A 25,031-nucleotide genomic window follows, 5' to 3' on the forward strand; every position below is an offset into this window, starting at 1 on the left:
TCTTATTTCCATATTTAGAAGATTTCTAAAATTACTCTCAAAATTTGAAAAATAATAAAAACATCTAGAAGACCTTTGAAATGTCCATAGGTTGTGATTATTGTACTTGTGCCCTTTGCAAACACTGAAGCAATGAACTGTAAGTCATATGTACAGTATGCTTATGAAAGATTTCTTACATATTTATCATTTTTATAATGAGAAATACAAAAATGTAAATAAGTATTCTTTTAGTAGCTAAACAGGGAAAAAACTTACATTGTATCTACGAATTACCTAAATAAATACATTGTTAAGAGTTTTCAAAGTCATATAATAACTCATATATGTTTCTCTCCCTTAAAGATCACTGTAGATTGCTCCTTTGGTCAGAGTATGAAAAGTTGACCTTACTTTGTAAGAATAAAATCTATTAACACACAAATTTTCCCTATTCTGCCTCCATGGATCACACATTAAGCATTTACAAGAAGGAGATTGCTGTTTATAGTACCTTGCATAGAAGCACTGTCATGAAGTGTCCCGTTGTTTTCTATTTCAATATCTGGAAATCTAGTATCTGAAAGAAATGATATTTAATATTAAGGTCAAATTCTGTGTTTCCTAATTCCATCTCAATAACAATTGACAATATTTTGGCACTGTACATAACACAAGACTCTGGCCAGCATTTTTTTTTTCTAGTCTGCAAAAATCTCTGGCCCTCTACAATATTATTTTTATTTTATAATATAATTAAATCACTGATCCATTCACATTCCTTTTACCAAGTTTTCCCATATGCCTTCTTTAAATCTTTCATATTCAGTTTCTTTTTAATTAATAATTGTTACATTATCTGTGTGGGTGTTATGTGTATATTTGTATATACATGCATATATACATCACACACACTCTTAAACACATATTTTTTGTTTTGTTTAGTTTTCCCTTCCATTTCCTTTCTTTTCTTTTGGCATTTTTATGTTAATGCTAGAAGGAAGTTTATATTCTACAATTGAATTATACACTTAAGAATATATTTCAAGCTACATAGTAAATATATTTTTCATTATTTGATAATATAAGATATATTCTAGGAAAATAACTGTCTATATAAAAATAGAAAAATACTTCTAAAACTATTCAGTTAACATGTTTTGATGACAAAACAACAAAAAATATGATGGATACATTTAACTAAACTGAAGTGATTTGTCATTAAAGTGTATTTTCTCCTCGTAAGATATGGGGAAGAGCCTTGAACTAATTGGCACAGGAGACAAAACTAAATTCCAAGTGGATCAAAGACCTCAACATTAAACCAGATACTCTAAATCGGTTAGAAAAAAAAGTGGGGAACAGCCTAGAACTCATTGGCACAGGAGACAACTTCCTGAACAGAACACCAACAGCACAGGCTCTAAGATCAACAATCAATAAATGGGACCTCATGAAACTGAAAAGCTTCTGTAAAGCAAAGGACTCTGTCCTCAGAACAAAATGACTGCCTACAGATTGGGAAAGGATCTTCACCAACCCTGTATCTGACAAAGGAATAATATCCAGTATATATAAAGAACTAAAGAAATTAAACAGCAACAAATCAAGTAATCCGATTTAAAAATGGAGTACAGAGCTAAACAGAGAATTCTCAATAGAGGAATATCGAATGGCAGAGAAACACTTAAAGAAATGTTCAATGTCCTTAGTGATAAGAGAAATGCAAATCAAAACGACTCTGAGATTTCACCTTACACCCATCAGAATGGCTAAGATCAAAAACTCAAGAGACAACACATGCTGGAGAGGTTGTGGAGAAAGGGGAACTCTTCTCCACCACTGGTGGGAATGTGAACTTGTACAACCACTCTGGAAAGCAATCTGGTGCTTTCTCAGACAACTAGGAATAGCACTTCCTCAAGATCCAGCTATACCACTCCTAGGCATATACCCAAAAGAGGCTCAAGTACACAATAAGGACATTTGCTCAACCATGTTTTTAGCAGCTTTATTTGTAATAGCCAGAAGCTGGAAACAGTCCAGATTCCCCTCGGTGTTGGAATGGATACAGAAGTTGTGGTACATCTACACAATGGAATATTATTCAGCAAGAAAAAACAAGGAAATCATGAAATTTGCAGGTAAATAGTGGGATCTGGAAAAAATCATCTTGAGTGAGCTATCCCAGAAGCAGAAAGACACACACGGTATATACTCACTCATATAGACATATAATATATTAAAATTTGTACACCTAAAGAATCTAATCAAGAGGGAGGACTCTTGCTAAAATGTTCAACTCCTATCCAGAAAGGCAAAGAGGATGGATATCAGAAGAAGGAGAAAAGAGGGAACAAGTCAGGAGCCTGAAACAGAGGACCTCTGAAAAACTCTGCCCTGTAGACTGTCAAAGCAGATGCTGAGACTTATGGGCAACCTTTGGGCAGAGTGCAGGGAATCTTAGGAAAGAAGTTGGAAACAGTAAGATCTGGAGAGGACAGGAACTCCACAAGGAGAGCAACAGAACCAAAAAAATCTGAGCACAGGGTTCTTTCCTGAGACTGATACTTCAACCTAGGACTATGCATGGACCCTTAAGACCCCCTATAACCTAAGACCCCTGCACAGATGTAGCCCATGGCAGTTCAGTATCCAAGTGGGTTCGATAGTAATGGGAACAGGGACTGTCTCTGACATGAACTGATTGGCCTGCTCTTTAATTACTTCCCCCTGAGGGGGAGCAGCATTACCAGGCCACAGAAGAGGACAATGCAGCCACTCCTGATGAGACTAGGATTAGAAGGAAGGAAAAGAAGACCTCCCCTATCAGTGCACTTAGGAAGGGGCATGCATGCAGAGGGTAGAGGAAGGGAGGGAATGGGACAGGAGGAGAAAGGGACCACAAAGGGGATACAAAGTGAATAAAATATAATTAATAAAGAATTCAGAAAACATTAAAAACGAAAACAAACAAACAAAAAGATATGATAGTGAATGGTCAAGTAAAGGCAATGTTCACATGTTGAATTGTAGTCTTATGTAAGTGGAAGCACAAATATGTTTTGATTGTTCACACAAGCTAATCATGTTGCAAAAACGTTGTGAATTGACTTTACATTGTTTGAATCAATTGAATCAATCATAGGTGATAGTGAGCTTAAAATAAAATTAGAAAACTTTTGCATTAAAACCCTTTGATTCATGCACCCCTTAATATAGAATCAAGGATTTATTTAGTATATCTTTTCTCCCTGAGGACCTCAGCTTTGATGCATTCTGCATTAAATAATCCACCTAAAATTATTTTTTTTCTGTCTTCTAGAGAAAGGGCTATTTTGGTTTGATTCATGACTTAAAACGCTTGCCTTAAAATTATATTCCTTGACAAAGCCTCTCTGTTTCTCTCTCTCTCTCTCTCTTTCTCTCTCTTTCTCTTTCTCTCTCTCTCTCTTAGTTCAGGTTTTTATTTTTTACCTTACAAGTGAAAGTCCTAATTAGAAGTTACCTTTCAACAACCTCAAACCACTGTCACTAGCTGTAGCTTGTTTAAGTGCATGCTCCACTTGTTCTCGGCGCTTTGATTCAAATTCCAAGGCTTCCTGAAGTTTCCTCTTAGCTTTCTTCTCCTTTTTCAGACGCTTTTGCATTGTACCTAAAAGATGAAGAAGTACTTTGCAAATGTACGGTTAACACATTATTTTTGCTTAGTTTATTAATATTGCTGAGTTTAATGACTTATATCAGAGATACAAGTATAAAATCAGAAAGCCAAAATGTATCAGACAGCATATGATTAAATTCTTTTGGTCCCAGTTTTCACCTATTTGGCGCTTTGTTGACTGTGGTTGAATAACACCATCAACTTTTTTGTAATTCATATTTCTAAATTTTATGCTCTTTAATACACATGCATTCATACAGTGATGGCAGTTTGCTGGGAGACTTATTGTCTACATGTCATATCACATACATTTAATGACTTTAATATTTTATTATTTTCCTAAGAAATAATACTATTCATAAGTTATCGCCAGTCATATTTCAAAATTTAAAAATAAAACATGTAACTCTGTGTGAGGCATTATTTTATTCTTTAAAACCAAAAGCATATCCCTTATCAGTGGACTGGGAGAGGGACACGGGTAGGGAAGAAGAGGGTGGGATTAGGAAGGGAGGAGGGAGGGTGGTACAGCAGGGATACAAAGTGAATAAACTGTAATTAATAAAAATAAAAATAACTTAAAAAACTGAAAGTGCAAGTGTCTATTTCTGTGAAATGTTATCCATTGAAGAAAAAAAACCCAATTATTCCTTTAAATAATTCTGTTTCTCTTCCTCTTTCCCTCCTTCTTTAAACACACACAAACACACACATTACTGAGAATAACTTTCAGCAATTATTATATAAACAATCTATATAACTACAATCACATCAAGGAGTGTCTGGTAGATGAAAAGGCCAAAGAAGAGCTAAATAACAATTCCAGCTCAGTTCTCAGGGCTTCTGTCCCAAAGAGAAACTATAATTGCCACAATGTAAAAATCATTTCAAAACTCTAAAAGTTTATTATGATAGAGACTCAAACAGGATCAATTTGGTTTCCAAGAGATTCATAACGAGATTCTAAGCAAAGCTACCATCTTCTTATTTTGTTTTTAAAGTTTATTATTATGGTATATTTTAAAATACAAAAACTTGAGTATTGTATGCACAGGTTAATGATCCCTTATACACAAGAGGAGCAAGAGGAATTACAAATTCAATTCTTTCCTGCATTTCAGAATGAGTTCAAGCCAGCTTGGGATCCTGAGAACATATACATACATACACACACACACACACACACACACATATGCATACATATATATATTTATATATGTATATATATATATATATATATATATATATATATATACTCACACACACACACATAGCTGGATGTTTGATGTGCAACAATTATTAAGATTTATTTTTCCATGCATAGTCCTTGGTTGGAGTATCAGTCTCAGGAAAGACCCCTGCATAGATATAGCCCATGGCAGTTCAGTATCCAAGTGGGTGCCATTGTGATAGGAACAGGGACTGTCTCTGACATGAACTGATTGGCCTGCTCTTTAATTACCTCCCCCTGTGGGGGAAGCAGCATTACCAGGCCACAGAAGAAGACAATGCAGCCACTCCTGATGAGACCTAATTGACTAGGAACAGAAGGAAGGAAAAGAAGACCTCCACTATCAGTGGACTTGGGGAGGGGCATGCATGCAGAGGGTGTAGGAAGGGAAGGATTGGGATGGGAGGAGGGAGAGAACCACAGGGGGGATACAAACAGAATGAATTAATGAAAATTAATTAATGAAATTAATTAAAAAATTAATGAAAAAAGTAAAAATAAATAAATAAATAAAAGAAATAATGCCCAAAATTATCAAATGTGATTAAATGAAATTTAAAAGTTTCTCTAAAAAAAAAAAAGATTTATTTTTTCTGCTTTCTTTATATGGATGTTCTGTCTTTCCTGAGACTGATACTCCAACCAAGGACCATTCATGAAGAAAACCTAGAACCCTTTCACAGAGGGAGCCATAGGCAGCTCAGTCTCCAAATGGGCTCCCTAGTGAGGGAAACTGGGGCTGTCTTAGACATGAACTCAGTGGCTGGCCCTTTGATCACCTCCACCTGAGGGGGGAGCAGCCTTACCAGGCCACAGAGGAAGACAATGCAGCCAGTCCTGATGAGACCTGATAGACTAGGGTCAGATGTATGGGGAGGAGGTCCTCCCCTATCAATGGACTAGGGAAGGAGCACGGGAGGAGATGAGGGAGGGAGGGCAGTATTGGGAGTGGATGAAGGTGGGGCTACAATTGGGATACAAAGTGAATAAATTATAATAAATAAAAAATTATACTAAAATAATAAAATAAAATAAATTCAAAAAATACTAAAAATTTTATGTATAAAATATTTTCAACTGAACTAAATATTGTGATAATCTGGGTTTTAATGTTACTCATTTTTCATATTAATGTGTTCTCAATAACTTCAAAAGAGACATTTGCCCAAATAAATTGTTGTTTACCTATAAAGAAAATTCAGCAGTCTAACATAAAAAATAGAATTGTTGAGACTAAGTCAGAAAATATAATGTCTTTTGTTTATTTATTAAAAATGGTTAAGTATATTTGTACATGAAATTATTTTACTACTGTAATTGTATTCGCATCATTGTTAAAATACAGAATTAACAAATTACTTCAAGCAGAAAAAATAGTCTATTGAAAGCAGTTCTGAACTTAACATATTGCAGAGTAAAAATACAGCTTTGAGTAAGAATCATTATTAAAAATATCCTAAGATTTTCTCTTAAATTTTAAACAAAATGTATAAGTATAACTCACTATATAGTCAATATTACGTAGTTTCTGGGGTTTTCAAGAGGCCACATTTAAAATTATTTAAACAAAAATGAATTATTCAAACCTACTTTGTTAGCAATATTTTGTTGGTAATAATCGTCTATCAAAATGTTTGCAGCAATGACATCTCTGCTAGGAAAATACTATGCCCACTTTAAAGAAAGAAACTGCTTTTGAGACATGAAAACAATTGTACTAGAACTAAAACCCAGTAGCCTTTAAAAAATATAGGAACACCAGTCCAAAAGAGGGCTCCACTTGGCTGGTATTGGGTTTTTTGTTAAATAGTTTCTGGCTTTTGGAGAAGGCACTATCAACCCACATGAGAAAAAGTTAATTAAAAGTCTATTGTTTGTATTCATGCATACAAACACACATAAATTTTTAAAAAGAATGAAATAAACCTTAAAAAAGAAAAACAGAAAGTCACAGGTATTTATTTTAAGGAATCATCTACAATGACAATATTAACATTTTAAGATAAGATGCTTCTTTTTACTGCTATCAAAGAAAACATCTTTAATAAAACATTAAAAGGCTGGCATGCTTCAAAATCCCATTTGAATGTTAAGCCTTTTATAGATCAGATATTGAGCTGAAATTATTTTAAAGTACTTTGAAATTTAATTATAACTCACACTAGCTCTAAAGATTAATTATAATGAATGAGTGTATAAATTTAAAAACTACTTAATGAGTGCTAATAATGATGTATCCAATAGCTTTTTCTGCTATTTTACCTAAACTGTAATCTTAAATGAACCAAAGTAAGCCTGCAGTGGTTTGCTTTAGTTTATTTCACTTTTTCAGATTTTAAATACTATTTTTTTTTTTCAATGCAGTTTATTCAGGAACATTGAACAATCCTCGGACCCCGGGGAAAGCCAGCCCACAGCTTAAATAGCCTCTGGGTAGCCAACCCAGGCGTGCCACGGGGGCAATGCAGATAGGTCCACATACATGGAAGCAAGCCAGATCCTCGGCCTTAGCCAAATGTGGAGTTGTTCGTGACAGAGAGCACTCACCATCGGGAAGGTGGAAGGCAGAAACCAGCTCCATCTTTAAGGCATAGCATTCCGCAGCTCTCTACAGTTCCCCCTTTTTGTTTTAGACGCATCAGGCAAGAGTAGAGGTCTGATCTCTGATATTAGAAATAAATTGGGACTTTGTACAGATGTTCATTTAGGTGTCATCCACCCAAAGAGCATCAGACCCGTCCGATACCTTTTTCTCAGAGGCGGGACCTGGGGCATCAACCCGCATGCAATCAGACATGCTCTTCTCTGGGTCCAAAGCGGCTGACCCTGAGTGCAGTGCTTAGCCTCGCATCCTGAGCATAACATTTTAGCTTTTTATGGTATCCAACCATGCTTGGGGAGAATGTCCTGCTTCAATGGCTGTAAAGGCCTGAATGATCATGGCTGCATCACACTGTTGTGAGACTCTAATCTTGCATATATACCAGCTGAGAGTGGCCATTGTCACAGTAAATTCTACCGGAGTGGACGCAGGACTAGCCACAGGATTATCAACATGGATTGCTGCAGCCATGAATCATCTGAAGGAATGGGCGGGCATGGGAGTGTTAGCAGGCCTTCTGGTGTTGGTCTCCTTGGTTTGCCTGTGGTATATATGAACACTAATTATTTTTAATCTTAGTCAATAACAATTGAAAGTAAGATCGTAATATAACTTAGAATATTTTTGTTATTTTACTTTCAAATTACTATTGAGCTTGAATTTACACATGCTTGTGAGGTACCTGACATGGGAATTCTCAAGTCTTATGGAAGAACTGTTATTTATGCTTATCCACTAAGGTCTCTTTCTCTTTAGCTCCACTTTTTTTTTTTTTGAACTTTTGTTTTTAAATTTAATGATCTTGTAATGTTCAAAACTACTATTGTTTGAAATAATGTATAATTTCAAATAATTTCTATGCCTAAAGTCTCATTTTTAACTGAATAAAATATGTGAACATGGATGCAAAAAAAGGAAGAAAGAAAAACCTCTATTGTTATACATAGAGTTATGTATATTATATCCATAATGCACCTCAAGATAAGGCAGTGATGTATTAGACTGTGCACAGCAGGTATTTAACTACATAATTATCTATTCTTCTCTCCAATAATCCAGTATGTTTTTCCCACAGTAGGGTTCAGTAAGTATCTGTTGAACATACTGTCTAAGCAAGAAGTGAGAAAAGATGCGCCCTCATGTGGATGTCAAGTATAAGTGGAATTAGCTTAGGAACGAGTGGTTAGATGTAAACTACATATGGTATACAAGTAAATACATTAATATTAACAAAAAACAGGTAAGCAGAAAATACTGGCACTGAAATAAAAACAAAGAGAAGACCTGCCAACATATGAAGATAAACATTAAAATATAATACACAAGTCAATATTTATAATAGTATGTGTTAAACAATTTCAAATTATATCTTTATATTGATATTATGTCAAATATGTTTGAATAAACGTTTTATTCTTCACTTTCCATCATATTAAGGTAATATACACTTAAAAGTTGAGCAGCCAGGCACAGTAGGGCACACCTGTAATGCCAGCGCTCAGGGAGGCAGAGGCATATGCATCTCTCTGAGTGTTTGGGTAGCCTGATCTACAAAGCAATTCCAGGACAGCCAAGGCTGCACAGAGAAACCTTGTCTTAAAACAAACAAACAAACAAACAAAACAGAATACCAACAACACAGGCTATAAGATCAACAATCAATAAATGGGACCTCATGAAACTAAAAAGCTCCTGTAAAGCAAAAGGATGTGGTCACATGGTCAACAGAACAAAACAACAGTCTACAGACTGGGATAAAACTTCACCAACTCTATATCTGACATGGGACTAATACCCAGAATATATAAAGAACCCAAGAAGATAAACACCTACACACCAAGTAACCTAATTAAAAAATGGAGTACAGAGCTAAACAGAGAATCCTCAATAGAGGAATATCAAATACCAGAGAAACATTTAAAGAAATTCTCAACATCATTAGTCATTAGGAAAATGCAAATCAAAATGACTGAGATTTCATCTTTAACTGTCATAATGGCTAAGATCAAAAACTCAAGTGACAAAACATGCTCAAGAGGATGTGGAGAAAGGGGAACCCTACTCCACTGCTGGTGGGAATATAAACTTGTACAACCACTTTGAAAATGAATCTGGCACTTTCTGAGACAATTAGAAATAGTGCTTCCTCAAGATCCAGATATACCACTTCTAGTCATATATCCAAAAGGTGCTCAAGTACACAACAAGGACATTTGCACAACTATGTTCATAGCAGCTTTATTCATAAGAGCCAGAATCTGGAAACAACCTAGATGTTCCTTAACTGAAGAATGGATACAGAAATTGTGGTACATTTACACAACTGAGTACTACTCAGCAATTAAAAACAAGGAAATCATGAAATTTGCAGGGAAATAGAGTGAGGTAACTCAGAAAAAGAAAAATTAAATTCTTACAAATGCAATGATAAAAATTGTATTTTACTCTCAACAAATGATTCCTAAAACTATAGAAAAATATTCCAAGACAAATTTCATGTTACTGTTTAATACTTAGCATTAATATAAGTTAGTGAATTTTACTGAACTGGAAGCATCATCAGTTTTTGGTGAAGTGTCCAGATTGTGAATTTTCTCTGTTCCATTTGTACCACTGCTTTCCCCCTTTAACTAAGTTACTTTAGGTTTTATGATCTTTCCATAAGAAGGGAAATGAGGGATTAGAAGAAAACTAAAATTAGTATTACATATTTTGCTGCTCTGTAGTGTTTTATGTTAAATGTGGACATGTAAAAATTATTTATAAAACTGAACGTCAAAACTTTGTGTTGTGTTCAAGAGAACTTGTCCAATTTATATACTACACTATGCACAACTGAATTTATGGTTTTAAAAAATTCTATTTTGAATAATTCAGTATTTCTCTAAATTCTCTTCTTTGTGTCCATATATCTCTCTTATGATAATTTAATTGTTTTTAATCCCGTTTCCATGAGAACAAGCAATCCATTTGGAATCCTTTTCTTTCTCCCAGGCTCACAGCTATCCCAATCAGAGAATGAGGGATTTCTGTGAGACAGTGATGCCTAGTAATATCAGAAGATACTCCATTAAAGTCTCAGCAATGTGACTGCTTAAACATTAACTGAACGAAGACAGTATCAGTGGCTATATCAAAGTGGATGGGGAAAAGCTCACAATAATTCAATTACATATGGAACTAAGGAAAGCTGGAAGTGTGAAAGATAGTCTTTCCCTTTGAAGAGCTCACAAATTTGTAGTTTAGTGTCATAAAACTTAACAAGTAACATTATATGGGCTAGACATACTATATTTAGAAATATATATGCACAAGATAACAATTAGGGAATAAAAGAGTATGTATTAGAAGGTAAGTCAGGAAGGTTACATAGGAGGGTTTACGGAAATGTAATTATAGTCTCAAAAAAAGTAAAGAAACAAAAACAAAAACAAAAACAAAAACAAAACACATCATTAGAGTGAACTATGTAATTACAATGAAACCAGATTTTCCCCTTGTAAACCTTTTAGATACTCTGCATTGTTTGCAAGGTAAAATCCAATCTCAGTTATACACCATTAAAACTTTTCTTCACAATTTCACTTCAACGCCCATTTTTGGCATGATCTTTCACTATGCAATTAATTAAACTCAAAGCCACTCAAAAATCAAATCATATACACTCACCTTTGTATGAAGTTGTTTCTTTCTTGTTGTTTTGTTTTTATGCCTTCACTAATACACTATGTTTAAGCTGAATGTTTGCATGCTCTTTTTATTTTTGACTACTGATTCTATAATGTTCAGATCCAGGCATCAACTTCAGAAGATATTCTTTTAACATCATACAACTTCCATAAGCTCAAGGAACTAATCTCTTTCAAACCATGCAGATTATTCATGATCACTCTTGCCATTATGTCTTGGGAAAATTTTGGTTGTGATAACCTTATACAGTGTAAATCCCTCAAGAAAAGAGACAGAGTTTCATTTACTTTATAATTCCAGAATATAGTTCCCTGACTTGGAAAAAGTAAATGTGTTATATGTAAGAGGAGGTGAAAATATCTGTACCCAGATACATTTTATTGGCTTATGTTTGTTTTCAAATCTTTAACTGGCCCCAAAGAAAAATTTTGTTCATTATCTCTTAGTGAAAAACTTTCTGACCATTATGTGACTAAACAATTACTATTTGTTTTTAGCTTATTAAGTTATAATCCGTCTTTGAAAGTGTTTCTGTTAGCAAGAAAATAGTGTGCAACATAATATTCACCATTTAGTTGAACTTGTTCAACTTACTTCTGCTTTGAAGCTCAACTGCAAGTTGTCTTTCCAGGTTTTCTCTAATTTCTCTTTCTCTGTAGACCTCTATTCTCAGTTCCTTCTTTTCTTGCTGAATCTGCTTCTCCTGGATACGAGCATTATCCAAAGCCACTTTCAGTAGACCCTGTCAAAGTACAACAAATGGCACGCAGTTCATCTAATCTGTTTTAAATTCCCAAATAGAAAATAATTTAGGTAGGTGTTAATGTCTTGTATTACATTTATTTTTTATAGAAATATTGTTGACCTGAATATTGGTCAACAGAGTCTCCACAGAGGACAGACTATCAGCAAAAATTAATGGTCCAGGGAATCCAGGGGGCAATGCCTGTCCAGGAGCCAACTCGATCTTTTCCAAGGGTGACTTCATCATTGGAATTTGAGCTGGTACTTCTGTAAAGATAAAGTTAATGTCAGAAGGTTCACAAATGAACAACTAAAATGTTTCACCAAGTCATTTCTAGTAGCCATATATAACAATTTTCTTCTTAAAATTAAATCACGGTACTCAAATTATGTCATATTCCTAAACTAGAGAATCAGATTGCTAACAACAGATGTATAAGTTGGCATCTGTTCTTCCAGATATGTCTGTCTATGAATTTACCTATATACTCATTATCACTATTTCTAATGATTTCATTTATGACTAAATTAATACATAACATAAATTAAAAATAGATAAAATTAATCTATTTAAAACAAATTTACACAATGTTTTAAACATGAAAACAAATGGATTTTAGAACATACAAATGTCTTCAAATATTCTTCATAACTATTTGCAGATAATCACAACTATCTAATCTCAAAATACATGTATGATCATTTATTTAATTTTCATTACTGGGTAAGATTTCTTTGAGCAAATATACAAATTTTATTTAAATGTTATCTGCTTCTCTGGAATTTTGGGATTTTCAGATTTGAAAATTATTTAATATGAGAAAAATGCAAGTACTATCTATTCTCACCTTTTACTTTTAAATTATTTTCTCCCCTGTATTTAGTATTTAGTATCTCTTACTTTCAGAAGCTGAGACATCAACAAAAATTTTTATTAAGGAATTTCAGAATTATTTACAACAAAGATATCTAGCAACAGTGGGAATTTCCTTTTTCATGGGAGCCTAACAATTTGGCTATGTATATAAAAATTATGAACAACAATCCCTTATGTGACTAGTGTGAGCTATGTAGTAGTTTCCTCTATATATGGGAATAGGAATATTTTATAAGACTTGAAGTAAAATATACTGGGGAGATAATCTTGGGATGCAAACAAACTTAGTTTCTAAGATTTCACTGTTCATGCAGAGATGAAACATAACAGTTCAGTTAAACTATGCATTATAGTTTCTGAATTTCAGTAATGACATAATGAAACTCTAAAAACTATGTTTCTCTTGGATTGTAAAAAATTGTTTGCTAGTCACAATATTTGAAATAGATTCACTAAAATGTAAATCAAACTAGGTTTGAGTTGAATTTATACCTAACTAGTTTCATATGGTTTAGTAATAACTGCATTACAAAAAGCAGTCTAATGCATGGAGATAACCTAAGACCCCTGCACAGATGTAGCCCATGGCAGTTCAGTATCCAAGTGGGTGCCATTGTGATAGGAACAGGGACTGTCTCTGACATGAACTGATTGGCCTGCTCTTTAATTACCTCCCCCTGAGGGGGAAGCAGCATTACCAGGCCACAGAAGAAGACAATGCAGCCACTCCTGATGAGACCTAATTGACTAGGATCAGAAGGAAGGAAAAGAAGTCCTCCCCTATCAGTGGATTTGGGGAGGGGCATGCATGCAGAGGGTGGAGAAAGGGAGAGATTGGGACAGGAGGACGGAGAGAATCACAGGAGGGATACAAAGTGAATGAAGTGTAATTAATAAAGAAAAAAAAACAGTCTAATGCTTTTTGGCATCTAAGGAGATGATCATGTGTTTTATTTTATATCAGTTTGTTTATATGGTGGATTACATTGATGGATTTCCTTATATAGAATGACACTTCCATGCCTGAGATGAAGCTTACTTAGTCATGGTGGATGATATCTTTAATGTGTTCTTGGACTTAGCTTGCAAGTATTTATTGAATATCTGTTGTGTCAATGTTTATAAGAAAAATAGGTCTGAAATTCTCTTTCCTTGTTGGGTCTTTGTGTGGTTAAGGTATCAAAGTGATTGTGACCTCATATAATGAGTTTGGTAATCTTCCTTCTCTTTCTATTTTGCTGAATAGTTTGACGAGTGTTGGAATTGGCTCTTCTTTGAAAGTGTGATAGAATTCTGTCCTGAAAATATCAGGTCCTGGCATTTTTTGGTTGGGAGATTTTGATGAGTGCTTCTCTTTCTTTAGAGGATACAGGACTTTTTAATTTATTTGCCTGATTTTGATTCAGCTTTGGTAAGTGAAATCTATCCCATCACTTTTGTCAGTCCTTCCCTAGAAGTAATCACAGAGCTGAAGCTACAACCAACAGCTGGCCCGGAAGCTCTCAAGGGGCTCAATATTCATTCTGCTATTCACATTAGTCTATTCTACAAATCTTTGGGAAACATTAAAAAAAAAAAAAAAGGAATTTAAAATACAGTATTTTTGCAAATATTTACCATCTTATCTTTTAATAAAATAGTTTTTTATGTCAAAATAAGAAAATTGTCTTATCAGTTCCTAAGACCCTAATCATCTTGTGAGATGACTTTAGTTTCTGTAACTCTTTCTCCACCTTTGTCTTTAAGTATATCTTATTCCTTTACTCCTCAAATACTGATGTCCTTGCTAGACTTGGCTATTTCTTTCAGCTTTTCTCTTTGTAAATTTTTTATTTTTATTAATTACAGTTTATTCTCTTTGTATTCCCCCTGTAGCTCCCTCTCTCTTCCCCTCCCAACCTCACCCTCCCTCCCTCTTCCTCACCAGTGCCCCTCTCCCAGTCCACTGATAAGGGAGGTCCTCCAGTGGTTAATAAAAGAGGTAATAAATTTTCAAGTGAGTTAAAAATGCTAGTAGATGCTAGACAGAATAAAGCGACAGATGAGAGGTTACTTTTTTGATGAAATGGGTTATCAGTTAACCCTTGAACTCAAGATAAGAATCACTTAGCAACAGAGAGAAAGAGGGAAACACATATACTTGTTAATAACTTGTCTTTTTCCTACATGTGGACCAATATAACAATATGATATAAAAATTATAATAATGGGGCCAGGGTGATGGCTCAGAGTGCAAAGGCTCTTACTGTGAAAGCCTGAATTTGATTCCCAGAACCAACATACATATGGAAGGAGAGAGCTAGAAACACAATATTGTCTTCTGACCTTCACACACACACAGCACACACCAACACACATAATACACACCAACAAACACACTATAAACCAAAACATGTAGCATATCCTCCTACATAGAGCAAACACATACAACACATGGATGAACACACACATACCAAGCACATACTAACACACACAGTATACACATACTTATTTTTCTTTTTTAATTTAATTTTTTATTAATTACACTTTATTCACTTTGTATCCCCCCATAAGCCCCTCTCTTCTCTCCTCCCGGTCCCACCCTCCCTCCCCTTTCTTCACGAATGCCCCTCCCCAAGTCCACTGATAAGGGAGGACATCCTCTCCTTCCTTCTGATCTTAGTCTATCAGATCACATCAGGAGTGGCTGCATTGCCATCTTCTGTGGCCTGGGCAAGGCTACTCCCCCCTCAGGGGGAGGTGATCAAAGAGCAGGCCAATCAGTTTATGTCAGAGGCAGTCCCTGTTCCCATTACTATGGAACACACTTGGACACTAAACTGCCATGGGCTACATCTGTGCAGGGGTTCTAGGATATCTCCATGCCTGGTACTTGGTTGGAGTATGAGTCTCTGGGAAGACCCCTGTGTTCAAATTTTCTGGTTCTGTTGCTCTCCTTGTGGTGTTCCTGTCCTCTCCAGATCTTAGTATTTCCCACTTCTTACATAAGATTCCATGCACTCTTAATTTAAAAAATTCCAGCTCAGATGTAGCCCATAGACTCATTCTCCAAGTGGATTCCCAGTAAGAGAGCAGAAGTTTTCTCTGGCATGAACCCAGTGACAGGCTCTTTGATCAACTCCCCCTGGGGAAGCCACAGAGGAAGACAATGCAACTAGTCCTGATGAGACCTGATAGGCTAGGGTCAGATGGAAGGGGAGGAGGACATCCCCTATGAATGGACTAGGAAAGGGGCATAGGGGAAGAAGTGGGAGGAAGGTAAGAGGGAGGGATTGGGAAGAGATGAGGGAGGGGGCTACAGCCGGGATACACATTGAATAAATTGAAATAAATAATAATAACTAAAAACTAAAAAAAATAAATAAAAATTCTGGGAAAATAATTTGTTAATTTTAGATATTTTCTTTTTTTTTCTTTCTTTATTTTTTTATTTTTATTTTTTTTTCAATGCAGTTTATTCAGGAACCTTGAACAATCCTCGGACCCTGGGGAAAACCAGCCCACAGCTTAAATAGCCTCTGGGTAGCCAACCCAGGCGTGCCACGGGGGCAATGCAGATAGGTCCACATACATGGAAGCAAGCCAGATCCTCAGCCTTAGCCAAATGTGGAATTGTTCGTGACAGAGAGCACTCACCATCGGGAAGATGGAAGGCAGAAACCAGCTCCATCTTTAAGGCATATCATTCCGCAGCTCTCTACAGTAACCCCTTTTTGTTTTAGACGCATCAGGCAAGAGTAGAGGTCTGATCTCTGATATTAGAAATAAATTGGGACTTTGTACCGATGTTCATTTAGGTGTCATCCACCCAAAGAGCATCAGACCCGTCCGATACCTTTTTCTCAGAGGCGGGACCTGGGGCATCAACCCGCATGCAATCAGACATGCTCTTCTCTGGGTCGAAAGCAGCTGACCCTGAGTGCAGTGCTTAGCCTCGCATCCTGAGCGTATCATTTTAGCTTTTTATGGTATCCAACCATGCTTGGGGAGAATGTCCTGCTTCAATGGCTGTAAAGGCCTGAATGATCATGGCTGCATCACACTGTTGTGAGACTTTAATCTTGCATATGTACCACAGGCAAACCAAGGAGACCAACACCAGAAGGCCTGCTAACGCTCCCATGCCCGCCCATTCCTTCAGATGATTCATGGCTGCAGCAATCCATGTTGATAATCCTGTGGCTAGTCCTGCGTCCACTCTGGTAGAATTTACTGTGACAATGGCCACTCTCAGCTGCTCCATCGTAGTATCGAATTCTCCAGTCCAATTACCTAAAATATAGCTCGACAATTGTTTAGACAGATTTGCAGCACAGGAAAAAATTCTCATGTTATATGCTAGTGACACAAAGTCCAGCATACTTTCATTGACAGCCAAGTTGAGCGATTTGCCATAGGGTATCAAGTTGCTCCTGCAAGAGGTCAATCCTCTGATTGAACACCATCAAGCTTCCTTTTAGTTGAGCATTAATTCCTTTATGTACAACTAAGGCATAAGCTACATTGGCTAAATGATTATTCAGGGTCTGAGCAGTCTGCCCAGTATGACTCATGGCTAATGCCCTGGTGGTAGCTCCAACAGCCACCAATGAGATGGTAGTAACAATGGTGGCTGTAGTTCCAAGATCGCTTTTCTGTCTGAAGAGAGTCATAGCGTGAGGGGCATCAATGGGCACAGGCACCCAGTGAGGCATGCGAGTAACCAGGGCATACCTAAATTTACTAGCATTCCAGCATTGGGCAAAAAAGCAAGTATCATTACCACAACTACTTGGCTCTATCTGGCTAATAATGAATAAAAATGGGGGATATAGACAAACAGGTGTGGGTTTATAGGAAATATTATGAGAAGCCTTAACCCCTCGTTGGAACATCCTGTGTCAGTTCTAGAACTAGCAGTGGTGGTGTCCGAGGTCTGAGTAGGTTCAGGAGATCATTGCCCCCAGGGGCGAGACGTGCTCCATGCCAATTGACTAACTCCATGTTTTCCTCCACTTTTGAAAGTCATTTAAGGTTCTTAAATTATTTTTTCCCTTATTTTTTAAATTTTCATCAATTACACTTTATTCATTCTGCATCCCCCCATAAACCCCTCCCTCCTCCCCTCCCAATCCCATCCTCCCTCCTACCTCTGCTTGCATGCCACTCCCCAAGTCCACTAATAGGTGAGGTTCTCCTCTCCTTTCTGATCTTAGTCTGTCAGTTCACATCAAAAGTGGCTGTATCGTCCTCTACTATGGCCTGGTGTTTACTTTATGGAAACTCCCAAAGAAATGTCATGATACTTGTGTATTTTAAAGTGTAATGAGTAATTTTACTTTCCTAATCCAAGTAAGTTTCACAAAAAAAGGAAGTAAAAAAAATTGTCCAGTACATTTAGCTTATTTAGCTTTTCAAATTCTGTGGATTATAGGCTTTTGAAATAAGACCTAAAGATTCTTTTGATTTCCTTAGTGTCTGTTGTTATGTCCCCCTTTTTATTTCTGATTTTGTTGATCTCGATAGTGCCTCTCTTCTTTTTAGTTTGGCTAAGGGTTTGTCTGTCGTGTTGATTTTCTCAAAGAACCAGCTCTTGGTTGTATTGATTATTTGAATTGTTCTCTTTGTTTTTAATTCATTGATTTCAGCCCTGCTTTTGATTATTACTAGCCTTCTACTACACTTGGGTATGTCTGCTTCTTCTTTTATTTTATTTTTTTTTTCTTTTTCCTAGGGCTTTCAGGTATGCCTCTAATTTGTTTGTATGAGATGTCTCATATTTCTTTATGAAGGCACTTAATGCTATGAACTTTCTTCTTAGCACTGCTTTCATTGTGTACCGTAGGTTTGGTATGTTGTGCCTTCATTTTCATTGAATTTAAGGAAGTCTTTAATTTATTTCTTTATTTCTTCCCTGACCTAGCATGAACTCAGTTGCCTGCTGTTGGATCACTTGCCCCTGGCAGGGTAGCCTTTCCAGGCCACAGATCAAGAGGATCCAAGCAGTTCTGGTGAGACTTGATAGGCTAGAGTCAGACAGTAGGGGAGGAAGATTCACTCTTTCCTCCTTTTAAAGGACTTTGGAAGATGGATAGGAGGGAAGAGGGAGGGTGGAACCAGCAAATGAGGGAAGGGGCTACAAAGTGAGTAAGTTGTAAATAAAATAAAATAAAATAAAAATTAAAGAAAAAAAAACCAGTCTACCTTTTGGTCTGTTTTGTGTAGATATGAGCTCGTCATACAGATTTCATATTTTAATTGGTAACATATGTATATATAGTATGTATGTGAAAGTGAGTGTGTGTGTGTGTGTGTGTGTGTGTGTGTGTGTGGTGTAAAATGGTGAAATCTATTGACAATCATCTTGACAGATTCTGTGGAATTTCTTGTTTGAGAAGTTGTGGTGTGTAAAAGTGCGAATCTTCATGAGATTACTTAATGGGACAGCATTATCTCTTAACACCACTTCTCTTAATTGTAAGTCATATTTACATTTGCTAGCTTTCTTTTTTTTTTTTACGATTCAAATTATATACTTATTTGACATCTATAGAGTGCCCTGCCTTTCTGTCTGAATCACTTCAGATAAAACAATGGGCAAACCATACTCTCTTCCTCTGAGAATGCAAAACGTGGAGAGGTAAACACAGAAGTAACAAACAAACAAACAAAATAAAACATGGTAGATTAAGGCCTATATCAAGTACATTATATACACATGTATGAAAGAAATAGCTTGGGGAGACTGGGAGATATCAAAGAGAAGATTTCATCCCATTCAGTCTTGAGTAGTAGTTTTCCTGAATCCAATGAGGAAAGCATATCCCGGGCGATAGGGGACTAAGTGATTGGGATTGTGCACAGAATGTAAGTAAAGAAGTAGTTTCTTCACTTTTATCAAATGCCTTCACTAGATCCCTCTTTCTATTCTTTTTTTAATATAATTTTTATTTATTACAATTTATTTACTTTTTATCTCAGCTGTAACTTTATCCCTGTCCCCTCCCAATCCTGTCCTCCCCCCATCCCTCATCTCCTCGCATGCCCATTCCCCAGTCCACTCATAGGAGAGGACCTCCTCTACTTCCATCTGACCAGAGCCTATTAGGTCTCATCAGGACTGTCTTTCATAGTCTTCCTTTGTGGCCTGGTAGGGCTGCACCCCCCTCCCTGGGGTGGAAGTGATCAAAGAGCCAGCCACTGAGTTCATGCTAGAGACAGCCCCTGTTCCCCTTACTATGGAGCCATTTGGAGACTGCATTTGCTAGTTCTCTAAGACCAAAAAGTTTTAAGATGTTAAGTTGTAATATTTCATAATTAAGTTTTCTATGCTCAATGTGCTGTGTAAGTGTTGTCTTTGGTAAGGGACTCAACTGTCAGTTTTTAGAGAGTCAAACTGTCTTAGAAGATCCTGAGTTGTTTGTGTATCTCCATAGGAGAATTCAACTCTGTCTCATCACTGCAAGTCTTACCTGCCTTCAAAAGATGGCCAGTTCAGACTCCATACCGTATATTACAAAGTGTCCCCACTAAGGGTAAAACTTACAGATTCCAGGAAGTTTTTACTACACTTGGTTTCCACACCAGTTTCCAAATTCCCCTTCCCCTTTATTCCATCTATATCTCCTTGCTCTCCATCCCCCCATCCCCACACCCAACCCCTCCTGATCCTTTTCTTACCCATCCCCGTTCACCCACAAAATCGACAAAGAGAGTTCTAGCTAGTACCTACATAGAGCTTTCACTGCTACATTATAGTCTCTTTGGCACAGCAATGTACTCTTCAGTACCTAAAAAGAAACCCGAAAACCAACCTAACCACAAAAACCTCCACCTACAATTTATCTTGCCTGCATGATTTGTGTGTGTGTGTGTGTGTGTGTGTGTGTTTGTGTGTGGGGGGGGAGGGTAGAGCAATGGTACCTCAGAGCTTTTGAGGGCAGCTAACCAATGTCTGGTTTAACTTAAGACCCATGTCACAAGAAAGATCCCATGCCCTTCACTGAGTAGATGGCCAAGAACCAGAGAATAGATAGCCCATAGTCATAGAGAAGAACCAAACAGGACTGGTAAAAAAAATCAAAGATTTTAAATGATTTTTTTCACTCATACATTGGTACCTTGTTCAGGTATCACCAGTGGAGGCTTCCTCCAACAGTAAATGGGATAAGTTGCAAAGACCCACACCTAAACATTAGGCTCTGCTTGAGCCCAGGTTGGTGGTCTCCATCAGGTCCCTCCATGCTAAGATAAGGAGAACCCATGGAAGAAGAGGAGAAAAGATTATAAGAGTCAGAGTGGATAGAGGACACTAGGAGAACATGACTCACTAAATCAACAAAGGAGGGCTCATATGGGATCAAAAAGATGGAAATGGCAATCATCAGGCTTGTAGCAGGTCCTCTGCATAATGTTATGGCTGTTAGCTTGTTGTTTTTATTGGACACCTAACTGTGAGAGTAGGTATGTCTGTTACTCCTTTCCCTGCTCTTGGGACTTTTCCTCCTATTGGTTTGCCTGGTTTAGTCTCAAGAGAAGAGTTTTTGCCTTGTCTTAGTTTATCTTATTTTCTTCTCTTTGAGTGTCATCTCTTGGAGCCTTACTCCTTGTTGAAGAGGAAACAAAGAAAAAGTGGATCTGGAGGAGAAAGAAGATGGGGGAAGAGCTGAGATGAGTGGAGGAAGGGTGAAACTCTGGTCAGGATGTATTATATGAGAGAATAAACTATGTTTTATATATATATATATATATATATATATGCATATGTCAATTGTAACTAGACATGTTAAAAGTTTAAAGTTTCTTTAAAATAAAATAATGAAAAGAAAATAAATAATGTTTTCAGTTATTTCAATTATAATGTAAAAAAAACAGTCTTACTGTTTCAATAAAAACACTTTCATATTATTATTATTTTTGATAGCAAGTTCTGACAATTATCTTCCCAGAGATTATCTTTAAAAAAATCTTTAAAAGGTTATTTTTGATCACAGTTACCTGTTGTATGCTTTCTACAGCAGCTTTTGGTTGTATTTCCATATCATTTCATTAATTATTTAAATATGGATCATTATAATTAACCCCAATCTCTTTGCATATTTTGGAGGCAGAGTTTGGCTATGTAAGTCAAGATGATTTCTGATACTACATCTACCTGCCTTGGCCTCAAGAATGTTGAAGAGTTGTAATGACAGGCATGCACCAACATGCCCAACTAAACTAAATTTATTAAAACCAAACCTTCCTTCTTCTCTACCTCCCTGACTTCTTTCCTTCTTCCGCCTCCTAGTCTCTCCCATCCTCTAATAGTAGATGTAAAACTTGCAAAGAATCATTCAGGTAGGAATCACTAAATTATTATCAGTTATGTAAGTTTCATTCTTGAACAATTTTTCATTTGAAATAATGTGTGATACAAAAAAAAGAAACTGAAGAAGATATAAGAAGATGGAAAGCTCTCCCATGCTCATGGATCTGTAGGATTAACAGTAAAATGGCCATCCCCCAAAAAAGCAATCTACAGGTTCAATGCAATTCCCATCAAACTACCAACATGATTCTTTACAGAATTTTTTTTAACTATGAACCAGTGAGTTTTTTTTATCAGTTACACTTTATTCAATTTGTATCCCTCCATAAACCTCTCCCTACTCCCCTCCTAGTCCCACCTTCCCTCCCCCTTTATCACTCATGTCCCTCTCTAAGTCCACTGATAGGGGAGGTCCCCCTCTCCTTCCTTCTGATATTAGTCTGATATCAGATCTCACCAGGAGTGGCTGCATTGTCATCTTCTGTGGCCTGGTAAGGCTGCTCCCCCCTCAAAGTGATCAAAGAGGTGATCAAAGAGCAGGCCAATCAGTTTATGTCAGAGGCAGTCCCTCTACCCTTTACTATGGAACCCACTTGGACACTGAACTGCCATAGGCTACATCTGTGCAGGGGTTCTTGGTTATCTCCATGCATGGTCCTTGGCTTGAGTATTAGTCTCTGGAAAGACCACTGTGTTCAAATTTTCTGGTTCTGTTGCTCTCCTTTTGGAGTTCCTGTCCTCTCCAGATCATACCAGTTCCCTCTTCTTTCATAAGATTCCATGCACTCTGCCCAGCAGTTGCCCATAAGTCTCAGCATCTGTTTGGATAGCCCGCAGGGTAGAGCCTTTCAGAGACCCTCTGGGCAGGTTCCTAACTTGTTTCCTGTTTTCTCCTTCTTCTGATGTCCATCCTCTTTTCCTTTCAGGATGGGGATTGAGCATTTTAGTCAGGGCCCTCCCTCTTGATTGGTTTCTTTAGATGTACAGATTTTAGTAGGTTTATCTTATATTATATGTCTATAGGAGTGAGTATATACTGTGTGTGTCTTTCTGCTTCTGGGACAGCTCACTCAGGATGATCCTTTCCAATTCTCACCATTTACCTGCAAATTTTATGATTTCCTTATTATTATTATTATTATTTTGGTGTGCTTAGATTTTTATTCTTATCACAAACAGAAAAAATATCACATCTTAGATGCTGAATTACAGCATGAATCAAAGGTTCCCCATTCTACTTAGGAACATAAAACTCACAAAATTCAATATAATGCCTTTTTCTTCTTTTTTTTTATTAATTTTTATTTTTTAATATTAGTTACAGTTTGTTAACTTTGTATCCCTGCTGTATCCCATTCCCTCTTTCCCTAACAATCCCATCCTCCCACCCTCATCTCCTCCCTGTCCTTTCCAAGTCCACTGATAGGGGAAAACCTCCTCCCCTTCCATCTGACACTAGTTTATCAGGTATCTTCTGGACTAGCTGCAATTTCCTTATTTTTCATTACTGAGTAATATTCCATTGTGTAGATGTACCACAATTTCTGTATCCATTCTTCAGTTGAGGGGCATCTGGGTTGTTTTCAGCTTCTGGCTATTACAAATAAAGTTGCTACAAACATGGTTGACCAAATGTCCTTATTGTGTACTTGAGCCTCTTTTGGATATATGCCTAGGAGTGGTATAGCTGGATCTTGAGGAAGCACCATTCTTATTTGTTTGAGAAAGCGCCAGATTGCTTTCCAGAGTGGTTGTACAAGTTTACATTCCCACCAGCAGTGGAGGAGGGTTCCCCTTTCTCCACAACCTCTCCAGCATGTGTTGTCACTTGAGTTATTGATCTTGACCATTCTGATGGGTGTAAGCTGACATCTCAGGTTAGGTTTGATTTGCATTTCCCTGATGGCTAATGAGGTTGCGTGTTTCTTTGTTTCTCTGCCATTCGATATTCATCTATCAAGAATTCCCTCTTTAGCTCTGTCCCCCATTTTTTAATTTATCAATTTTATTCTAAGAAAAAAAATGGAATTGCTGAAAAAAATCCTGTAAAACAACAGATTGTCTGGAGGTATCTTCATCCCTGATCTCAAGCTGTACTATAAAGCAACAGTGATTAAAAAATGCATGGTACTGGCAGAGAAACAAAATGGTGGGTCAATGAAATCAAATAGAACACCCCAAAATAAACCCACACCCCTATGGATACTTGATTTTTTTTTTTACAAAAAAGCCAAAACCATACAATGGAAAAAAAGACAGCATCTTCAGCAAATAGTGCTCTTCTAACTGGATGTCTACATGTAGAAAAATGCAAATAGATCCATATTTACCACCCATCACAAAACTAAAATCCAAGTGAATCAAAAATTTCAACATAAAACCAGACACTAAATCTGTAAGAAGAAAAAGTGGGGAAGAGCCTTAAAGTCATTGGCACAGGAGACAACTTCCTGAACAGAACACCAACAGCACAGTCTCTAAGATCAACATTCAATAAATGGGACCTCATGAAACTAAAAATCTTCTGTAAAGCGAAGGTCACTGTCATCATAACAAATTAACAGCCTACAAACTGAGAAAGGGTCTTCACCAATCCTATATCTGACAGAGGGCTAATATCCAGAATGCATAATAACTAAAGAAGTTAAAAAGCAACAAATCAAGTAATCCAATAAAAAATTAGAATACAGAGCTAAACAGAGAATTCTCAATAGAGTAATATTGAATGGCAGGGCAACACTTAAAGAAATGCTCAAAGTCCTGAGTCATCAGGGAAATAAAAATCAAAACGACCCTGAAATTTCACCATACACCTATAAGAATGGCTAAGATCAAAAACTCAAGTGACAGTACATGCTACAGAGGATGTGGAGAAAGGGGAACACCCGTCCATTGCTTGTGGTAATGTAAACTTGTAAAACCACTTTGGAAATCAATCTGGTGCTTTCTCAGACC

The 25,031-nt window shown here is 36.7% G+C and overlaps 1 protein-coding gene across 1 annotated transcript in view; it reads right to left on the reverse strand.

The window, feature by feature from the left end:
* Positions 1-455: 455 nt before the first annotated feature.
* Dach2 (dachshund family transcription factor 2) overlaps positions 456-25,031 on the reverse strand; it is a 691,399-nt gene continuing 666,823 nt past the window's right edge. The window contains exons 10-13 of the mRNA XM_060375452.1: positions 12,032-12,177; positions 11,761-11,908; positions 3,488-3,634; positions 456-559 (exon numbers count right to left, since the gene is read on the reverse strand). Coding sequence (XP_060231435.1) covers positions 456-559; positions 3,488-3,634; positions 11,761-11,908; positions 12,032-12,177 — 545 coding nt within the window. The remainder of the gene's footprint in view (positions 560-3,487; positions 3,635-11,760; positions 11,909-12,031; positions 12,178-25,031) is intronic.

The sequence above is a fragment of the Meriones unguiculatus genome, chromosome X, assembly GCF_030254825.1.
Source record: "Meriones unguiculatus strain TT.TT164.6M chromosome X, Bangor_MerUng_6.1, whole genome shotgun sequence".
NCBI classification, from domain to species: Eukaryota; Metazoa; Chordata; class Mammalia; order Rodentia; family Muridae; genus Meriones; species Meriones unguiculatus.